The following is a 23,072-nucleotide window of genomic DNA, read 5'->3' on the forward strand; positions in this document are numbered from 1 at the left end:
AATGCGGATGAGCTTGTGGCCCTCGTAGAAAGGTACAATGCAGCAGAAGAGCACCCGCAACCCACAGTCGTGGAGCAACCCCACTACCCGAGGTTCCAGGACTCTTCCAGAGACGGTAAAAGGGTACCGGGGTTAAGGGGCGCTGAAGAGCGGCGACCACCTTCACGCAGCACCAGCAACAGTGGTTCGCACACTAAGGGCAATAGCCAACATGGGGAGCCGGGAAAAGGCTCTAAGTGGGACACAGACTATGTACCTAAATGTGTAAATTGTCATGAGAGGGGCCACACAGCAAAAATCTGCCCACTAAATGATGAGCCCATGCAATGCAACAGCGTGGAACCTTATTCGCTGTTGTCCCAATGTATGGGCCCTAGCCCAGAGGACCCCTTGAATAACCATCTGTGGGCATTTGTAAAGGTTAATGGTAAGAGGGTTCGGGCACTTCTTGACTCTGGGAGCATGGTCACACTAGTGTCCGAATACCTCTTGCCCATTAAGAAGAAACAGGGAAACAGTTCACAAAGAGTGGCAATTTGTTGTATACATGGGGATAATCATGAATATTCCACTGTTGATGTTTTTTTTGAAACAGAGTTTGGTTCTTTAGATTTCAAGGTGGGTATTGTACCCAAACTGGCACATGATGTGTTAATAGGGACCGACTTTCCCCATTTTCTAAAAATGTGGTCCCCCGCTCAGAATAGCGCCCAGAGTTCAATAGCGGACCATAACGAAGTATTAGAAGAAACAAATCCTTTCCCTTTTTCAGAAATGGAGGTTGACGAGGGCCCAAATAAGAAGGGGGAAAAGGAGGAGTGCTGTAAAATTCCCTTCCCCATCACTACTTTGGTAGGGAATACCCCAAATCAAGATGTTGAGCAGACACTTACCACCCCAGAACCGGATAAGACCCTCGCTGACCTAGAGGTCAGTCCTGGGAGTTTTAAGAAGGCCCAGTGGGAGGACCCCACATTAGCGGTAGCAAGGGGAAATATACGGGACCAGAATAGTACTCCTGGCCAACCAGATAGGTCACTTGCTTACCCCTACTTCGAGGTAGAGAACGACCTAGTATATCGGGTTGATAAAAGGAAATCAGTTACAACTAAACAATTGTTGGTACCACGGACATTCCGTAACGTAGTATTACACCTCGCACATAGTCATCCATTGGGGGGACACCTAGGGGTGGAAAAGACAAAAGAAAAGGTTCTCCGAAGCTTCTATTGGCCTGGGGTTCTGGCAGAAATTACGAATTATTGTTCCTCATGCCCAGAATGTCAGATCACCGCCCCGTTCAAGGCGTACCGCAGCCCATTGGTACCCCTTCCCATAATAGAGGTACCATTTGACCGGATTGCTATGGATCTAGTAGGACCCCTAATAAAGTCTGCTAGGGGACATCAGCATATATTGGTAATATTAGATTATGCCACCCGATATCCGGAGGCAGTTCCCCTACGTAGCACCTCAGCTAAAAACATAGCAAAAGAGTTAGTAGTTCTGTTTTCCCGGGTCGGGATTCCTAAAGAGATTCTATCTGACCAGGGAACACCATTTATGTCCCAAGTAACGAAAGAGCTATGTAAACTCCTAAAAATCAAGCATCTCAGAACCTCAGTCTATCATCCACAAACAGATGGTTTAGTGGAAAGGTTCAATAAAACCTTAAAGAGCATGTTACGGCGGGCGGTTGATAAAGATGGGAAAAACTGGGATTGTTTGTTACCGTACCTGTTATTTGCCATTAGGGAAGTTCCCCAATCATCCACAGGCTTCTCCCCGTTTGAACTATTGTATGGCCGACACCCAAGGGGCTTACTGGATATAGCCAAAGAGACTTGGGAACACGAGGTTACCCCTTACAGAAGTGTAATAGAGCATGTTGCCCAGATGCAGGACCGCATTGCTGCAGTCCTACCCATAGTGAGGGAACACATGGAGAAAGCTCAAGAAGCACAGAGGAATACATATAATAAGGGTGCTAGGGTCAGAATTTTTTCTCCAGGTGATAGGGTACTAGTTCTGGTTCCCACCGTGGAGAGTAAATTCCTTGCTAAATGGCATGGGCCATATGAGGTCTTGGAAAGAGTGGGAGAAGTAAATTATAAGGTAAGACAGCCAGGTAGGAGGAAACCTGAGCAAATTTACCATATAAACCTACTCAAGCCCTGGAAAGATAGAGAAGTCTTGTTAACCCTAGTACCCCCAGGTCCGTCAGAGAATCAAGAAACTGACCCAGAGGTTAGCATAGCTGAAACCCTGTCTGTTCATCAGAAACGAGAGGTTCAGAATTTAGTGAAAAGAAACAAAGAAATCTTCTCTATACGGCCAGGTAGAACTAGCGTAATTGAACATGATCTAGTCTCTGAACCGGGGGTCCGAGTTAACCTTAAACCGTACCGAATCCCAGAGGCCAAAAGAAAGGCTATAAGTTTAGAGGTTAAAAAAATGCTAAAACTAGGTGTAATTGAGGAATCCCAAAGTGGGTGGAACAGCCCTATAGTCTTAGTCCCAAAGCCAGATGGTACAACAAGGTTTTGTAATGACTACCGGAAACTAAACGCGGTGTCAAAATTTGATACTTATCCTATGCCCAGGGTAGATGAACTTGTAGAGAGACTGGGCAAAGCCCGATATCTCACAACCCTAGACCTAACAAAAGGGTACTGGCAGGTTCCCCTCACAGAAAGGGCAAAAGAAAAGACAGCCTTCTCAACCCCAGACGGCCTCTTTCAGTATAAGGTGTTGCCTTTTGGCTTACATGGAGCTCCCGCCACATTCCAAAGAATGATGGATAAAATTTTAAAACCACATGCTCGGTATGCTGCCGCCTACCTGGATGATGTGGTAATCCATAGTGAAGATTGGCAATCCCACCTTCCAAAGGTCCAAGCTGTGCTTGACGCAGTCCGGTCTGCTGGACTAACTGCTAACCCCGCTAAATGCACTATTGGTCTGGAGGAGGCCAAGTATCTGGGATATTCTATTGGCAGAGGTTTACTCAAACCCCAAACACTCAAAGTGGAGGCGATACAAAATTGGCCAAGGCCAGTTACAAAAAAACAAGTAAGGACCTTTTTGGGGTTAATTGGGTACTATAGAAGGTTTATTCCCAATTTTGCAACTAAGGCAACCCCACTAACTGACCTCACAAAAGCAAGAGGACCCCTAATGGTAAAGTGGTCCCCCGAAACCGAACAGGCCTTTAGAAGCCTGAAAGAAGCTCTCTGTGCCCAACCAGTGTTGGTCACACCTGACTTCTCCAAAGAGTTCGTAGTCCAAACCGACGCATCTGAGGTAGGGCTGGGGGCGGTACTCTCCCAGGAGTCTCAAGGTGAGGAGCACCCCATCCTTTATTTAAGTAGGAAACTAAATCCCCAGGAGAAAAATTACTCCATAGTAGAGAAAGAGTGTCTCGCAATAAAGTGGGCTGTAGAGACGCTCAAATACTACCTGTTGGGGAGAAAATTCCGGTTGGTCACAGATCATGCACCCCTTACCTGGATGTGTCAAAACAGGGAAAAGAATGCTAGAGTGACCAGGTGGTTCCTAAGCCTACAACCCTTTAAATTTTCTGTGGAACACAGGTCAGGGCACAAACATGGCAATGCTGACGGGTTGTCAAGGATGCACTCCCTAATATCCATGGTCGCTCATCCCTCGAGGTCTGAGCTGGGGGGGAGGATATGTGACAGAAACCAGGGGATGGTAATAAATTCCGTATATAGGGCTCCCAGGATACTAGACAGTTTCTATCCTGTTTGGCCTGGGAGTGCAGCCTTATAATACATACACTCCATCCCACAGTTTGGCAAGCGCTGGAACTGAGGGATGAGAGATCCAGACCAGAGTTTGTCTGCTGCCTGATTTCTGTCACCTGTCATGCTAATTAGGAATCAGGTATGAAAGACTGATTTCCTGTTTGCTCTGGTCTCCCCACAAGAGCCAGGAGGCTGGAAGGCTGCTGAACTACAGAGGGGAGAAGCCTCTTCCCCAAACAGGTTCAATCTTTCTGTTCATTTGTGTAAGACTGCAAAAGTACCTTGTTTTGTTGTTGGGAGTGGAAAAGCCACTTCCAACCCTGAGTCAGGGATATCTAAGTTAAGTTATCGCTCAGGTGAGCAGCTTTTGTTTTGATCTGTTTTCTGTTGTATGCACTGTGGCAGTCTCAGTGCCTGGGACTGAATAAACCAGGCATAGCCTGTTTAAAGGAACAGTACGTGACGCCTCATCATTTAACCTACCCTAAAAGACCGTGTTCTAAACAGTCCCGGACAAACGACGGAGCCCTGGAGTAAGCCGTTTGTCACAATATATATATATATATATATATATATATATATATATATATATATATACAGTGGTTGACAAATCACCAAAAAATCTACTCGCCACACAAAAAAATCTACTCGCCACCTAGTACCAAACGTGTGCTGCTTGGGCCAATATTTACTCGCCCGGGGGTTAAATCCACTCGCCCGGGGCGAGCAAATGTATAGGTTTGTCGAACACTGTATATATATATATAGTGGTCGACAAATCACCAAAAAACCTACTCGCTGAACAAAAAAATCTACTCGCCACCTAGTACCACACGTGTGCTGCTTGGGCCAATAGGAGCTCGCCACGATGTAAAATCCACTCGCCCGGGGCGTGCAAATGTATAGATTTGTCGAACACTGTATATATATATATATATTTATACATACATACACGCACACACACACACACACACATATATATGTATAAAAAACGAATAGACGATACCGTTCTGTGCGAGCTTTCTAGATACACTGATCTCTTCTTCCGGCGTTGTTACAATGGATAAAGCAAGAATGGGTTTTACTTAAAAACAGTGCATCTTGGATTGTGTGTGTGTATATGTGTTAACATCTGTGTGTGTGTGTGTATTTGTGTGTTTATATCAGTGTGTATGTGGACATACCAGAACATTGGTCAGCAGCACAGACTCCTTAGGTCCGGGACCTTGGCCCTGTTTGCATCTCACACCCCGGGACGGAGACCCCAGGTAGCCGGTCACAGAAGCATTGTGCTCCCGGGAGGCAGTCAGACGCAGCGGTAGGGAGAGGGTGGGGGTGTAGAAATGCTTCTGCACATACGCAGAATACAATTGTGCACATGCGCAGTGCCACTTCCGTTATTTTTTCCGTGACCATTTTCGTTTTTTTTCCCCTATGAGATTTTTTTGGATAGAATGCCACGAAAGAGGTTTCACTTCAAAATGGAGGTTACTTTGGGTAGATTGCTCCTTTAAGGAGTGCTCCACAGCAGGAGGGTGGTAGATGTGGTTGGTTTGTCCATGTTAAGGGCGCTGTCATTACCAAGTTGCATCCAACATGTTTGGAAAGAGGCAAGATGGCTGAAGAATGTAGCACTTTATTGGTTAGGACACACACAGTGTATTAGAGCGAACTTGATCATTTCATTTAGATTAGATTAAAAAAGACCAATGTAATTGAATAGATATCAAATTCAATGGATGAATACACATTTGGGTTTAATGGGTATAAGCCTGTAAAATTGGTGGATTATTTGTTTGTTTTTTTGTTCCAAATATTGTTTTGCATTGATAGGGCTTTAAAACTCTGTTCCAGGAGAAGGAAATTCCTTCTGGTATAGCAGCCTCCTGGTCCAAGAGTCAGGACCACAAGCTTATACGTGCAAGACAATCACTACACAAGATCTCCTCCAAATGGAACCACCTGGCCCACTGAGGATCCAAATAACTTCCATACGTTGTCACTTGAGTTGTTGAGTTCTGGGCAGACTCAGAAAGATGTGCGTTGGAAGTGGTGTCCTACGTGCTGTGTTTTATTTGGTGGTGTCTCTGTGTTCTTGACCTGTGCGCATGCTACCTGTCAATGGAAGAAGCATAATGTAATGGGCACTTCATACTATGCCAGTGCCACTTTGGAATATGGATAATTGTAGCTCGATGAAAATCACTCTGGGTATTTTTATGAGGTTTTCCATTCAAAGTGAGCTCTCTACTGCTGAACAGGAGTGATTTGTAACACCAAGCCCCGCTCTGGCAGAGAAACAGAGTACACTGTTCCAAACATTTTTAAGTAAATACAAATCCCACTTGTGAGCATTCACATGTCTCAGACAGGTCTGCAGCCCTGCCCTTCCCCGTTATCTCTTAGCATACAGTGCTACCACTGCAGCCAGGGATTCTGGGAAATGACAGGCAAATGAGCACAGTGTCACCTATTGCTTCATGTTCATTTTAACAAGGACCCCTATAAGCTTCTGCCTGCCACATTACACAGCTTTTAAGCACAGCCTGGGTTACAGAAGTGCAGAGCCAGTAACCCTACTCACAGACAGCTGTTTCTACATTTTGGGTCTCATCAGTGTGAGGGTAGTTATGCTGGCTCTGCAATGTGAAGCTGGAATAGGTTTCAACCACACATTATATAAGTTCAATTTTTAACTGACATGACCTGTTTTCAACGAATCTTATATATTTTTAAATCACAGTAACTGTAAACGCACAATAACCCATCACACAGTGTCGAGGGCCACGGCTGGAACAAAATGCACAGCCTTGTGTAGTAAAAACTTGCACTTTAACCAATACACCCCTACCTCCTCTTTATTGTTCTTTTACTTCCGGCCAAAAAAGGGGATATGTATTTAGAATAAGACGGGAACTCTGGTAACTTTCACATCCTGAGCTGCTGTCCCTGCAGAGCGTTCTGCCTGTAACCCGTTTGCATGCGCTGCTGCTTCTGTGCTCTGCATGAAAGATGTGGCATGACTTTCTGGTAGGGTGAGCATCTGATCCTGACTGCCAGGGGCAGGATTATCCAGTCCTGGTTCTACATCTCACAGCTCAATGGACCAATTCCTAGGAGCATTAGACAGTCCTGATTTGTATATGTCCAAGTCTAGAACGTCATGTAGAATGAGAACCGGGACAAGTTAAGGGGATGAAAGAAGCAAAACCAGGAGGGGCAGATCTTACCCCAAATCAGGATCAGGTTATCATCCTGCCTCACACCTTGTTTATTAACCCAACTGTTTTCCTTCCTTATTCTGGATCCGTGTTAAACGGAACTTCAAGAGACAGAGATTGCAAATTCAAAAAAATCAATTGGAGCCATTTACATAGGGGAGTCTTGAGCAGTGGGTTAAAATATGTGTTGACTCAGATACTGTTAACTTTACACGACAATCGATTATCCTTTTGGGGAAACTGGGTGCTCCCCTGTGGTACGTCCATCACTGGAGGGATTAACAACAATGCCCAGGGAGTTACTGAGCGCCTTTACTGGGTATAGCACACTGATCTGGCGTTGACTGCCATTGATGTGGTGTGTGATACCCTGTACCGGCGCTTAGTGAAACGACCTCCATATCTTTACTGTGTATTGCAACCATGTAACACCTGTCACTCTTGAAGCTTCTTTCTGTGCATCAGCTGAAGCTGAGAAAACCTCTGGTCAATTCGGATTGAGTAAACATACTGTATTGCTCAAAAATGTCAGTTCTCTAGAAGCTCTGCGAGGGATTAAATACAGAAGTATTTGGCAGGCTGCTTTTTCTGTCTCCTTCCAGCGTGCGAATGAAACGATTCTTTTTGGACTGGTACTCGAGTTTGTTCACGGAGTTATCTTCAGACACAGCTAGGAACAGCAATGGGAAGACGTGATTATGGGTTTCTGGAATAATGTCATTGGTTATAAAATCTCAGGTCACTTCTACCAGCCAAACTCTGAAGGGTTCCCTGGCTCGTAGCTGCACAGGTTAACTCCATTTCTGCCAGAGAGGCCTGCACCGTGCTTGTTCAATTCAGTGATGAGGAATGATGGAGGTCCAGTTTTATAAACCTGCATATTTTCAATCTAAAGTAAAGTAACATGCACGGACGTGTTCAAGAAGCATTTTCTGTTTAAGGGGGATTTAATTGAGATCTAAAAGTAGCCATTTAATGAGCAAGAGGAGTACAGGCTCTATCTGAGATGTCAACATCCGAGATTACATTATCAGCATTTAAAGACCATATGATGTATTTACCAGGCTCTTATAATAGCACAAAAAAAGAATGCTGTAATAATGTCTCCACAGTCTGACTTGTAGGAGGGGATGTTTAGGATGCCTTTGATTTGACAGCAGACTGAGAGAAGGCAGAACAGGAGTACAGTTTAATTTTTGGAAACGTGTCCTAAACAATTACTTTGTTTAAAATATATTAAAAAATAAAGTTTCACCTACTCTGGGTGTTTCCTTCTTCGTTTAAAGGATATATATAAAGGGTACTGAATCCCTAACTTGTTATGCATCCACTAAATTGCACTGAACTAGATCAGCGGTGGGCAACTCCAGTCTGCAAGGGCCACTACCAGGTCAGGTTTTCAGGATATCCTTGCTTCAGCACAGGTGGTGCAGTCGATGACTGAGCCACTGATTGAGCCCCCTGTGCTGAAGCAGGGATATTCTGAACACCTGACCTGTTGGTGGCCCTTGAGGGCTGAAGTTGCCCACCCCTGATCTAGATCATACCTGCAGCTTTTAATATCTCTGAACTGGCTCTTAGATTGCAAGCTCTTTTGCAGCCGGGATCCTATAATCTTGTTGTGTAATAATGTCCGGTGCACTTACTGTACGATAACTCTGCAATCTCATTCCTGCTCTGTGACGCGCTGTATGTGGTTGGCGTTGCATAAATAACACACACATTCAAATCACTCAGAATCCGTCGGCGATCAAGAAGAAATCTCCAAGAGTCTCTCCGCTGACTGTGTCCGGGAAACTGTGTGTCTGTCTGTATCCAGGGAACAGCCCGCAGGGATTCATACACAGTGTCTGCAAGCTGTGTGTATACATTAGTGATTTCACTGGGATGGAGATGTACATTGGTCACCTCTTGTGACTCTTTCTCTTCCCACAGAGGCCCAGAGGAGACCATATTATGCAGATTACTCCCCGACACGTCGGTACATCCACACAATGTGCACCAGCCATTACCTGGACCTCTTCATCACCTTCATCATCGGTATTAATGTCATCACCATGTCAATGGAGCATTACAACCAACCCCAGGTCAGTATTGTGTGGGGTAGCCGGAAGTGCGGCCTGTGCTGGTGAGAGCTATGTAGTGCGTTCTTAATCCACTTTGTGACACTGACCAGCAGAGGTCACTGACGCTATTTAAGTAATAATCCCTGAAGAACAGGGCATTACTGGCCAATAATGCCCTGGCTGGAAGTGTTGAAGGCCCGAGGCGAAGCCGAGGGACTTTAACCCATCCTGGGCCTTATTGGCCAGTAATGCCCTGTTCTTAGGGGATTTTTACTATTATAGGCTAAATGTAGGCTTATTTTTTTTATTTTTCATAAAAAAGATACATTTTTGTAGTCATATTGATCATCATGATTGTCTAGATACTTATGCTTTTACTGCAAGTTTATTAAAAGTAAATTGTACATATACACAGACCCCCCCCCCCCCACACACACACACACTGCAGCCCCCTCTATACACACAAACACACGCTCTGCAACCCCCCTATATACACAAACACACACTCTGCAGTCCCCCCTACACACTGTGCAGCCCCCTCCTCTACACCCACAAAACACACTGCAGCCCTCCTCCACCCTCTACACTAACAAAACACACACAACACACAGCAGCCCCCCCCCTCTACACCCACAAAACACACTGCAGACACACACACCAACAAAACAGACTGCTGCCCCCTCTACATCCATAAAACACACACCAGCAGCCCCCCTCTACACCCACTGCAGCCCCCATGTAAACCCACACACTGCAGACACACACACACAAAACACTCTGCACCCCTCCTCCACCCACAAAACACACTGCAGCCCCCCTCTGCACCTACAAAACACACACTGCAGAGACACACAAATCAACAAAACAGACTCTGCCACCTCTACATCCACAAAACACACACTAGCAGCCCCCCTCTACATCCACTGCAGCCCCCATGTAAACCCACACACTGCAGACACACACACAAAACACTCTGCACCCACAAAACACACACTGAAGCCACGCACACTGAAGCTCCCCCTCTACAAGAACAAAACACACACAGCAGAAACGCATCAATAAGACTCTGCTGCCCCCTCTACACCCACAAAACACACACCAACAGAAGACACACAAATAAAACACTCTGCTGCCCCCTTTACGCCCACAAACACACACCAACAGAAGACACACACACTAATAAAACACTCTGCTGCCCCCTTTACACCCACAAAACACACTCAGCAGACACACAAACCTTTCCCCTCACTCGCCTGTGCAGAGCTCTCTGTAGGCAGGGTGGGGGAGGAGTCAGTGCCCTGCTGGTGGCTTCTGTCCAATCACCTCCCCTGTCTAAGTGCAAATTTCACTCTGTGAATGAAAGCTGATTGGCTGAAAAACTTGGCAAGCAGCCAAAAATTCCAGGCCATTACTGATTGGATAATGCCCGGAATTTTAACCAATCAGAGAGCAGGGATTGCAATAATGCCCTGAATTTACCAGCTTTAGCCTATAATATATATTAACCGCCACACACGTATCAAGCCTGGAACTTTCACACGCAGAACATGTCAGGCGTTAGAGCAGGGGCGGCCAACTCCAGTCCTCAAGGGCCACCAACTGGTCAGGTTTTCATCATCTGCGTGCTTCAGCACAGGTGGCTCAGTCAATGACAGAGCCACTGATTAAACCACCTGTGCTGAAGCAGGGATATTCTTAAGACCTGGCCTGTTGGTGGCCCTTAAGGACTGGAGTTGGCCACCCCTTGCATAAGATACTTTATCTCATACAGAAGTAATGACAGCTATTCTTCTAAATTGTCACCTGTTTATTAAAAGTACAATCTTCCTTATGAAATTATTAATTATGAGACTGGATTCCAAATGACAACAACCTGTGTTTAAGTCTCAGGAAACGCACACACCACAGTGTATTAAATATTTTCATTTGTTTCTACGTTACATAGAATAATCTCCACAGTCCTTGTTCTTTCACGAGACACAGGTGTGTTGGTTATTTGCATTGTTGCCACGTCAGACCTGTTGAATTTTATTGCTGCACAAAACATAATAGAAAGAAAAAAAACGAACATGAAACAAAAAACTTGTTACAGCCATTAAATGAGCGTAAAGTAACTCTTCCCTCTGTCACTTCATTTATTCAGAAAATAAAAGCATTCTATATGTGCTCAGATAAACTTCACTCATTTCATTCATCAGTGAAGTAATCGAATGCATGTATGCTCATTTGCATGCCATTACCCAGAATCCCTGGCTGCAGCGGAAGCCCTGTATGCTAAGGCTGCGCTTATACAGCCGGCGCGGCGACCGATGACATCACCTGTCGCCGTCACGAAAGTTGCATTTCAGATTCTGGAGATGTCGCTGGCTGCAAGGCCAGAGACATCAGCAAGGGGGAAGGCAGACGGGCGGGGAAGCTCCCTGATTGGCTTATAGCCAGTCACATGGGGCGACCGTCTCTCCAAAAATCAAATTCCACTGACTACCAGAATTTTGGTAGCGCTGTCGCTCCGTCGCATCCACTATAAGCGCCGGCGACGGCAACAATGCATTTGTTTTGACGCAATGTCGCGTCACTGTCGCCGGCACTATAAGCGCAGCCTAAGAGATAATGGGGAAAGGCAGGGTTGTAGACCTGTTTGAGACGTGTGAATTTGCTCACATGTGGGGTTTTTATTTGCTGAGACTACATAGAAGAGAGAAGAAATTGAAAGCTTTGGCAAAGGACCCCCCCGTCCCCTCTCCATCAGACACCTATACAATGTATATCCATAGACACTCTCCAGATGAAAGGATCACTAAATCAAAGCGCTGTGATGCAGCATTGACACAGGATCTAAATGCCTCGGTTCTTACCAATCAGTGGCCAAAGGAAGCCATCCTTTGAGCTTCATACAGGGGCCCCCATCTTGTCCCCCCGCGTCTCCGATTTAGAATTCATACAGCGCTCTTCTGTCAGATGATGTCATAGCTCCTGCCGATCCATCTGCTTCTCATAATTTATTGGCCTCATTTGCTGTTTTTTGAAGTATTTGGCCAGACAGGAACAAACAAGAAGGATCCGTTCTGGGGCGATCGCAAACATCCTTGTTACTAAGCGGGGTCGTAAAGTTCAAGGAAGGGGTTTTTTTTGTTTTTTTTAAAATCTTTACAAAACCAGATGGGATCATGTTTATGAAAATTAAAACTAATATCTGCCTTGTTGTTCTCCTCTTCCAGTCCCTGGAGGAAGCTTTGAAATACTGTAACTACGTGTTCACCATCGTCTTTGTGTTTGAAGCCGTCTTCAAGCTGGTTGCGTTTGGCTTTCGGAGATTTTTTAAGGACAGGTAAGATGTAGGGGACATAGCACACAGCGCTGGCCGTTTGCACAATCTCATTATTGCGGCATAAAACGTGGAGATAAAACGACCTTTACCCAAGGTCACCGTGAGCTTGAACAGGAGGAACAGGGAGTGTTTCTCCCATCTGCTGTACTATATATTATTCTAATAGGTGGTGTTACTTCAAAGCAACGTATGCAGAATTTGTAGGCGCTTTCACCTTAGAACAGGGGTGCTCAACTCTAGTCCTCAAGTGCCCCCAACATCAGGCCTTCAGGATATCCCAGCTTCAGCACAGGTGGCTCAATCAATCCCTGCTTCAGCACAGCATGCTCAGTTATTGACCACCTGTGCTGAAGCAGGGATGTCCTCCAAACCTGACCTGTTGGGTGGGGGGAGGGTTTGAGGACGGGAGTTGAGCCCATCTGCCTTAGAAGACCCACAACAACAAGTAAAACTAAATGTAATGCAGGTGATCATTGCACCCAACAATGTGACAAACATTACATCTATATTGAATTCATTGATAGGCCCATTGTGAACAAAGAACAGGAATATCATGAGTACCTTTAGAACCGGAGGGGGAGTGGTTGAGCACTATGGGTGGATAATCTTTTTTTATTACACATCTTAACCCTGGATGGCTTTACAATGGACCAGTAAACAAAGCTTTGCGGAGCTGGGAATTCCTAGGTGCAATAAGTTAAAAAAAAAAGAAAGGCACCTTGAGATGATAAATAAGGGAATAATTATTCACTCCGCGTTATACAGCACGAAGGGAAATGGTCAGATTATCAGGATACATCATCTATCACCAGGTACACGTCGGGGGGGGTCATTTCCCAGAGGAAGGAAATGCTGCACTAAAATGGAGGGTAGAGTTAGGGAGACTTTGAGGAAGCTGTGCTTTAGTGAAAGAGTAGTAAATGCATGGAACAGCCAACCAGCAGACACGTTACACATGAATATTGTACAAAAAAGGGCTTGGAACTAACACAGAACACCCCCATAAGAGGTCAAAATGTAAGTTAGACATTATAATGCCTCTCAGCATGATTCAGTGACTATGCAAAGCTGTTCTTGGGGTCTCGGGTACAGACCCTGTCTTGTCTCATTCATCAGAAGCATTTTATGGTGCAACATAAGTTTGCCTGTTTGGGAAAAGTAATGTATTAGGAGAACACATGTTCATCTTTGATGCTGTTTCTATATCCAATGCTCTTGCTGTGCCAATAACACTGATACTGTGGGACTGGCAAGGGCGGGCTCTGTGTCACTTAGCAATGCCAACTGCGTGGCTTGAAATCTTTGCAAATGTGCCAGCCTGCCCCAGTGCTGCCAGCACTAGACAAGGTCAGCACAGCCAGTAATGACAGTAAGGGTATCTGCCCATCAGGACTCTGTGTGATAACCCAGCATCATCTGCTCCAGCAACACTACTCCCCAGCAGCCCCAGTGAGGAATGTATGTCCTAATTAGAATTCCTCACAGCGAGACCAAAAACCTGATAGCACTAATTTACATGCCTGTCTGATCTTCTGAAGGCTTGGACTGGACAAAGGTTATCACTAAATGAGGCTCTGTTTACAACTTGCAGCCCTAAATACATCACCCTGTCAGGAACTGGGACCGACTTGTCAAACCAATCTTTATGATAAATAAATATAATAATAATAATAATATGAATAATATAGCAGGGAATCTGCATGAACTGCCCACTGTCCAGAAATGTTTTGGGATATTTCATTTGACAAGCATGAACATTTTTCATATATGGTGATTTGGGGTTTTGATTTCCAGACAACTAAGGTCCCTTGTTTGTAAGTATTAAAGTATTTATTGGGGCTATTGTGTGTATATCTTTTTTTATGTAGCGCCCACAGTTGTACTCAGCGCTTTACAAAAGAGAAAGTGCAGTACAGAGAATTATAATACAATAAGTGTAACAAACAGTCAGACAATAGGAGAGGAAATCCCTGCCCCGGAGAGCTTACAATCTAAGTAGTATGTTGGGAGACTTGGAGACAGCAGGTGAGGGAATAAGTGCAGTACGTGCCAGGCTATTCATACAGTACAATTGCAAGTAATTATGTTTTTACTGCATTTAGACGGCAGTGTAGGTGGCAATTTCTCGTAAGAGATGAGTTGTGAGCACTTGTATTGTATTAAAAGCAGCTCATTCTGTGTTGGAAGAGAAGGGGCCCGCAGTGCCAGGCCACTCGTTGCCTTTACAATGGGAAAACCAGTTTGAATCCAAGTGTAACTTGATTGTAATTTCCTCTGGTCAGATTTATCTTCAATATGTGATAAAGTGTATGTATGTATGTATATACACACACACATTAATTCAATACAAGTGCTCACAACTCATGTCTTATGAGAAATTGCCACCTACACTTCAGTCTAAATGCAGTAAAAACATAATTACTTACAATTGTACTGTATGAATAGCCTGCCATCTACTGCACTTATTTCCTCACTCGCTGTCTCTCTGTCTCCCAACATACTGTGCCACTTAGATTGTAAGCTCTCCGGGGCAGGGATTTCCTCTCCTATTGTCTGACTTTGTTTGTTGCAAATGTGTGTAGAATGCAAAGAACAGTGGCACTCCTTAAAGACTAGAAAAAATGCAATATATAGCCCTACGTACAGTATGTATAGCAATCTCAGTAAAAAGACCATACGTTACCCAAACCAGAGTCTGAGGTAATGAAGATACAGCACACAGATGTACAGTGAAAATAATATATATATTTTAAGAGTAAAAATAAATGTTATTGTCACCGTTCATCTGTGTGCTGTATCTTCATTTCCTCGGACTCTGGTTTGGGTAACGTATGGTACACACACACACACACACACACACACACACACACACACACACACACACACACACACACACACACACACACACACACACACACGAAAACACTCTCAATCTATATTAACAAGAAAGGGAGGACGCGCACACAGACTCTCTATACAGAGCTCATGCACATCAGTCACTGAGTGTTCAGTATATGAGCTATGAAGTCTCTGTGATTTTACTTGGTCACATACCGGGAATAACATTTCGGAGCCCAATCTCCAGTCTGTATGTTGGTCCTGTAATCCTGCGCATTGTACTGACAGGTGGAACCAGTTGGACCTGGCTATTGTGCTCCTCTCCATCATGGGGATCACGTTGGAGGAAATTGAAATCAACGCCTCACTTCCCATCAATCCCACTATTATCCGCATTATGAGGGTGCTGAGGATTGCTAGAGGTAAGACCTCCCCCCCCTCCCCCACACCCCTACCCGCCTGCCTTCAGTCTTCTTCATACAGGGTCAGCAGCACAGGTGGGAGGAACTGTCAACATCCGTTTTGCGTGATTTCCCGAGCTTTCCATTCAAAATCCGCTCCGCGGTGTAAAATCCATCGACGGATTGTTCCCCTTTCAATCTGTGCGGATGAATCAAAAACCGCCATTGGATACCAGTCCGCTTGTGGATTTTACCAATCCAATCCACAGATTCCGCAATCCTCTGGTGGATTTTTACCAATCCAATCCATGGATTCCGCAATCCTCTGGTGGATTTTAAAGCTGCAGTTCAGTCAATATCCTGCATGTGTGTTTTTTTTTAATAAATCAGTTCTGTAGTAAGAAAAAATACTTTTAGTATTTTCTGTTTTTAAAAAAACAACTTTGAAAGACCAATTTTCTTGCATTCTATTTTAACAGCCATTTGCTAAGGCACTGCCCCTTCTTGTCCTGTCACAAGCCCTGGCACACCCCTTTGTCAGCCCTGCCCTCCCTCTAGCACATGTCAGTGCAGGAGTGCTCATGAACATTCATGAGCTTGCACTGAGTGACAGAAACAGAGGAAATATATTCCCCATATTTAAAGATGTCGCTAAACTTTGCCGATCAATAGACAGAGAACGAATTGACCGGCAGCTATGCAGTTCTTTAGGTAAGTAGAGATTGCCCACATGAAACTATTGAAGTAAAAAAAAAACTATAATTTTTTTTTTAAAAAAGCCTGAACTGCAGCTTTAAGAATCTAGTAGATTGGTAAAATCCACCAGCGGATTGTGGAATCCGCTGATTGGATTGTCGGTGGTAAAAAAAATCCGTGGATCCAAAGACCTGGCCGATCTGAGGCGGATTCAAACCCGCAAAAAAAAAATTCGCCCTTCTCTAGTCTGCAGGCCTCTAACATACATGGGGGTTATGGCGTACTAGGCCTACAAACAGCAGGGCGCAGTGACAGTATAGCACCGAGATGCTCTCCCACTTTCCCAAGTATACATTTCTGCATCCGGTGATGCAAATCTCGTTTGTCAGTGCACGTTCCCGCCAGCGCGCACACACGTAACCCCTCCGTGTATTGGTCGCTAGCAGAGCCAAAATCCACACGGAATTACCACAGCGTGGAAGCAACGTTCCCGATCCACGCCCTGCTTAATCTGCAAAGCCTCAGTGGGTTAGGAGGGGGGAATGCCCGTGGGTGTGTCTGTGCTTGGGTAACCGAGTAATAGGATATTACCTCTCTGCTGCTGGATATGAATAAAAGATCGTTAGTGAGATTGTATTTCCTGATTATAAGGTGGCGATCACTAACATAAATCCTACTGGGGCGTAGACGGTGGCGCCTCTGCCACGTGAGTAACACACTGTCACCCTTTCCTTTGTAGTGTTGAAGCTGCTGAAAATGGCCACAGGGATGCGCGCTTTACTGGATACCGTGGTCCAGGCTTTACCCCAGGTAATACCAATCCCATCGTTATCCCCCAGCGTCCTAGGAGAATACAATTACTCGTCTCTATGAGGAGATCAGAGAAGTGACAATGGTCATTTCCAGCCGTCTACTCAAAGGGGATCTATCATCCCGGCGGGAAATATTTTTTTTTAATTAAGTCTCCTGACTGCAAAAACCGGTGCAAGACGCCCCAAATTTATCAATGGTTTTTAAAAGAAAAGCAATTTTTTAATTTGTAAAGTCAGTTTTTACTTTTGGCCTCGTTTTGCAGTTGCAACATTTTATTGCTCACGGACTGGAATGAGAGTTTGGCAGCAGCAATCTACTTGTGTACAAATCTGCAGAGATTATTTAAAGTAGAGCACACAACAGGTCAGATACGTGTGGGTTTTTTTTTACACACCAGTGGTGGAGACCCATTTAAGTAATGTATCCAGTTAATAGCTGACACTTACTACTGCCTTTCATTTCTATGAACTGGACCAGTTGTCCACTCCAAAGAATACAATTAGCACAAGAGGCCTGGAAACGTTCACTCACCTTCCCAAAAATCACAAAGAACCACCCAATGTCCCTATCCGACCCAAAGATTGAAGATGTTTGGGGCAGCTATCTTGAAATGTAATTTTAGCATATTTTGGTGGATTTTACAAAACCATAAACAGTGTTTAAATAGACTTTATTATTATCATCACGTTACAGAGCGAGGAGGCTGAGGTTAGCATGTTACAGAGAGAGGGGGCTGAGGTTAGCATGTTACAGATCGAGGGGGCTGAGGTTAGCATGTTACAGGGTGAGGTGGCAGAGGTTAGCATGTTACAGAGTGAGGGGACTTAGATTTGAAAGAACTTAAACTGGTGGTAGATGTAAGAGACTCTGGTAGGTTGTTCCAGTTTTGGGGTGCACGGTAAGAGAAGGAGGAGCGGCCGGATACTTTGTTGAGCCTTGGGACCGTGAACAGTCTTTTGGAGTCTGATCTCAGGTGATAGGTGATGCATGTGGTAGGGGTGAGGAGCTTGTTCAGATAGCTGGGTAGCTTGCAAATAAAGAATTTGAAGGCAAGACAGGAAAGGTGAACTTTGCGCCTAGACTCGAGTGATGACCAATCTAGTTCTTTGAGCATTTTGCAGTGATGTGTGTTATAGTTGCATTGGAGAACAAAACGACAAATTGAATTGTAGAGGGTGTCAAGTTTGCCAAGGTGGGATTGAGTTGCCGAGCCATAAACTATGTCTCCATAGTCAATAATTGGCATTAGCATCTGCTGTGCGATACGCTTTCTGACCAGGAGACTTAGGGAGGATTTGTTCCTGTAAAGTACCCCTAGTTTGGCATAGGTCTTGGTTGTCAGGGTATCAATGTGTATCCCGAATGTTAAGTGGGAGTCAAGCCATATGCCCAGGTATTTAAAACTAGTAACAGGCGTTAGGGTGGTGTTAGTGTTGGTTCTAATGTGGAGCTCAGTCGCTGGAAGCTTTAAAAATTTAGTCTTGGTCCCAAATACCATTGTTACAGTTTGTTTTGGGAAATCCAGTTTTCGAGACTCAAAAAGTCAGACTGAAGTATGTGTTGAAGGTTAGAGAGGCTATGGCTGTGTGCATATAGGATTGTGTCATCTGCATACATGTGTATTGAGGCTTCCTTACAAGCTGTGGGGAGATCATTGATGAACACTGAGAAGAGTAGGGGCCCCAGAACAGAGCCTTGCGGGACACCACAGGTGATATCCAGGGGGTTGGAGTTAGAGCCTGAGATGGACACATGTTGGGGTCTTCCTGATAGGTAGGACTTAAACCAGTTTAAAGCATGCTTCCCTATTCCAGAGCTCTGGAGTTTGTTAAGCAGGATAGCATGATCAACAGTATCAAAAGCCTTTGCAAAATCTAGGAATACTGCACCAGTGAGTTGTCCCCGTTCCATTCCACACTGGATTTCATTGCAAACTTTTAGCAGGGTAGTTACGGTAGAGTGTTTGGGGCGAAAGCCAGATTGGAATTGGCTAGGGAAATTTGTCTTGGTATAGTAATCGCTTAATTGGGAGTGGACACATTTTCCCATGACTTTGGATAGAATTGGGAGAAGGGAGATTGGCCTGTAGTTTGGGACAGTGTTTTTGTCCCCACTTTTGAAGATTGGGACAATTCTGGCAGGGATATGGCCTGCAGACAGGATAGAGTTGACTATGGAAGCAATTGGTTTGGCAATGGCTGGGGCACCAAGTCTTAGGAACCTAGATTGTAGTAAGTCAGGTCCACATTGGCTGCTTAGTTTTAATTTGAGAAGCGCTTGTGTAATCTCCTCTTTGGATACTGGGCCAAATTGAAAATTGTGGGCAGTGTTGGGAGGGGTTGGGGCTATATGGGTACTCCGAGGATGAGATTTGGGTTTGGGGTTTGTGCTGCGTTTCGCTAATAAGTTAGTGGCACACCCTACAAAGTAATCATTGAATGCATTTGCAATGTCGGTGGGGTTTGTCAGAGTAATATCACCCTTAGTGATATTACTTGGCTGTTGATGGTTAGAAGGCTGAAATATGTTGTTGATAACCTTCCAGAAGTTAGCTGTGTTTTGATGTGTTCTGGTGGAGATTAGCATGTTACAGAGCGAGGGGGCTGAGGTTAGCATGTTTCAGAGCGAGGAGGCTGAGGTTAGCATGTTACAGAGCGAGGGGGCTGAGGTTAGCATGTTACAGAGCGAGGGGGCTGAGGTTAGCATGTTACAGAGCGAGGGGGCTGAGGTTAGCATGTTACAGAGCGAGGGGGCTGAGGTGTAGCATGTTACAGAGCGAGGAGGCTGAGGTTAGCATGTTACAGAGCGAGGAGGCTGAGGTAAGCATGTTACAGAGCGAGGAGGCTGAGGTTAGCATGTTACAGAGCGAGGGGGCTGAGGTTAGCATGTTACAGAGCGAGGAGGCTGAGGTTAGCATGTTACAGAGCGAGGGGGCTGAGGTTAGCATGTTACAGAGCGAGGAGGCTGAGGTTAGCATGTTACAGAGCGAGGAGGCTGAGGTTAGCATGTTACAGAGCGAGGAGGCTGAGGTTAGCATGTTACAGAGCGAGGAGGCTGAGGTTAGCATGTTACAGAGCGAGGGGGCTGAGGTTAGCATGTTACAGAGCGAGGAGGCTGAGGTTAGCATGTTACAGAGCGAGGAGGCTGAGGTTAGCATGTTACAGAGCGAGGGGGCTGAGGTTAGCATGTTACAGAGCGAGGAGGCTGAGGTTAGCATGTTACAGAGAGAGGGTGCTGAGGTTAGCATGTTACAGAGCGAGGAGGCTGAGGTTAGCATGTTACAGAGAGAGGGGGCTGAGGTTAGCATGTTACAGAGCGAGGAGGCTGAGGTTAGCATGTTACAGAGCGAGGGGGCTGAGGTTAGCATGTTACAGAGCGAGGAGGCTGAGGTTAGCATGTTACAGAGAGAGGGGGCTGAGGTTAGCATGTTACAGAGCGAGGAGGCTGAGGTTAGCATGTTACAGAGTGAGGGGGCTGAGGTTAGCATGTTACAGAGCGAGGGGGCTGAGGTTAGCATGTTACAGAGCGAGGAGGCTGAGGTTAGCATGTTACAGAGCGAGGAGGCTGAGGTTAGCATGTTACAGAGCGAGGAGGCTGAGGTTAGCATGTTACAGAGCGAGGAGGCTGAGGTTAGCATGTTACAGAGCGAGGGGGCTGAGGTTAGCATGTTACAGAGCGAGGAGGCTGAGGTTAGCATGTTACAGAGCGAGGAGGCTGAGGTTAGCATGTTACAGAGTGAGGGGGCTGAGGTTAGCATGTTACAGAGCGAGGAGGCTGAGGTTAGCATGTTACAGAGCGAGGAGGCTGAGGTTAGCATGTTACAGAGTGAGGGGGCTGAGGTTAGCATGTTACAAGCCACTGATTGAACTACCTGTGCTGAAGCAAGGATATTATGTGTAACGGGTATTCCACCCCACCCAATCGCATATATAGTGTGGGTGAGTAGAACATGCAGTGTTACCGGTGTGGTGCGTATACCTGTAGGCTCACAGGAGGGCTGAGCTTCCGCCACTGGGAACCTGGGGCAATTATACTAGGGGTAACCACTTACTCAATGGTGCAGCGCCTCCACCTGCGATGGCTCCCACCAGAGGGGGAAGTGAATCCTCGCAGGACAAACACAATGATCACATACACAATGGGGTATAATAACTAAGGACTTTACTAACATGTAATACGACACATCACATTCATAATATAACCTGTGTCCCTCTCAGGAGGAGACACTAACCATGACGTCTCGCAGGACGATTCCCCAACACTAGGTGATCCCACCCAGTGTCCAAAGAACCCCACCCAATGTCCCGCACTCTTGCAGAGAATCAATGGGTGACTGCGCAGTCACTATTAAGCTAAGGGCCCGGTGGTGCACTTAGAACTGTAGATACCTGCCGAGCACTCCGGTGCTCGGGTCAGCAACGCTTCACAAAGGGTCAGACGCGTGATGAATCCGTCTGATCCTATCCTGGCGATATTCTCTGTGACCCCAACGTGGGTCCGAACTCCTTCACTGGAACCGCAGCATCCGCTGAGTCCCTTTCTAACGATACAGCAACGTGACACACCCTGCACTACAGGCCGTCCCTATAGCACAGCATCCTTAAGTGGCTTAAGGGTCACTCTCCTAGGGCCTTCGGGGTTGCCTATCCTATATAGATAGGTCTTGTACCCACCCTACTCATAATACGGGCCCTGGGCCATGGATCCCCGGACTGGTTACCGCTATGAACCCCCCCCAGTTGCCTCGTACTACGCGCAACGCCGCCCTGGGCTATGGCTCCCCGGATTGGTTACCGCTATGAAACCCCCCCAGTGGCCTCGCCACTCGCAACACGGACCCTGGGCTATGGCTCCCCGGACTGGTTACCGCTATGAACCCCCCAGCTGTCTCGTGCCACTAATTCACAACAGGACCCTGGGCTATGGCTCCCCGGATTGGTTACCGCTATGAAACCCCCCAGCTGTCCCTATCTTCCCTTCTGTTCCCCAGTTGCTAACTAAAGTAAGTGACAGGTTCCCTATCCTGAGGGCTATCCCTGGCAACACTCACACTACTGGGGGACTCAGGGCTATATTGGGCCAAGGGGGTGCTGGCCTAGTACAGGGAGTCACTCGCTCCTGTACCCTACCTCCTTCCCTTGACTGCTCCTTCCTCTGACTGACAACGTAGCTGCAAGCCCGCCAAATGTATCCACTTGCTCTCCTGGCAGTCCTGCAGCCCTATTGGCTCCTATGAGGCACCTGGTGCCTGTCTCCCTATGCCTCCTGGGAATTGTAGTCCCAAGGCCCTTACTGTAACATTGGGGCCGCGTGCGCGCCTTCCCTGTGCTTACACTAACCCCTAATGGCCGCCGCAATCTCTCCCTACCTCTCGCGCGACTCTCCTGGCTGGCTCCTACACTCGCGCGATCTTCTGCGCATGCGCGACTATCTCGGGCCGCCGGGGACTCTCTGCGCATGCGCGAACCGGCGCAACATGGCGGCGCCCTGTGCAAGAGCTGCCGGAGATCTCCTGCACTCCGGCGAGCTCCCTCCTCGGCCCCCACCCTCCTGAATGGCCGTCGGGTCTGCCGCTTGCCGCTGGCAGTACCCGACAGCGTCCGTGACCACGGAGGCGCCCGGGGGGGTCGCAGGGGGAAAAAGATGACCTGGCTACACTCTCCCCCTGGTGAAAAACCCAACGCCCTCGCTTGGGGAACGACATAACATGGTACAATTTTACACACTGAAAAATGGCATGGCATACCCCGTACACTTAACAGATCGACTGCAACATCCTCAAAACATGGCACATTTTCACACAATGCAAAATTACATGGCATATCACACCCACTATTACCCGAGGCCAGCTGAGTATCAGCTGCTTGCCGAGACCATTTGTGGGGTGCCCCTAACTGATCAGATGGGGGTACCTCACTTTTGCGTCCGTGAGCCTCCCCGGG

General features: G+C 46.4%; 1 protein-coding gene across 3 annotated transcripts in view; it reads left to right on the forward strand.

Annotated features, from left to right (window-relative positions):
- CACNA1H (calcium voltage-gated channel subunit alpha1 H) overlaps positions 1 to 23,072 on the forward strand; it is a 417,435-nt gene that overhangs the window by 372,844 nt on the left and 21,519 nt on the right. For all 3 annotated transcript variants that reach the window (XM_075565791.1, XM_075565793.1, XM_075565792.1), the window contains exons 26-29: positions 8,924 to 9,075; positions 12,273 to 12,382; positions 15,509 to 15,642; positions 17,057 to 17,127. In XM_075565791.1, coding sequence (XP_075421906.1) covers positions 8,924 to 9,075; positions 12,273 to 12,382; positions 15,509 to 15,642; positions 17,057 to 17,127 — 467 coding nt within the window. The remainder of the gene's footprint in view (positions 1 to 8,923; positions 9,076 to 12,272; positions 12,383 to 15,508; positions 15,643 to 17,056; positions 17,128 to 23,072) is intronic.

Source organism: Ascaphus truei, chromosome 11 (genome assembly GCF_040206685.1).
Source record: "Ascaphus truei isolate aAscTru1 chromosome 11, aAscTru1.hap1, whole genome shotgun sequence".
NCBI lineage: Eukaryota > Metazoa > Chordata > Amphibia > Anura > Ascaphidae > Ascaphus > Ascaphus truei.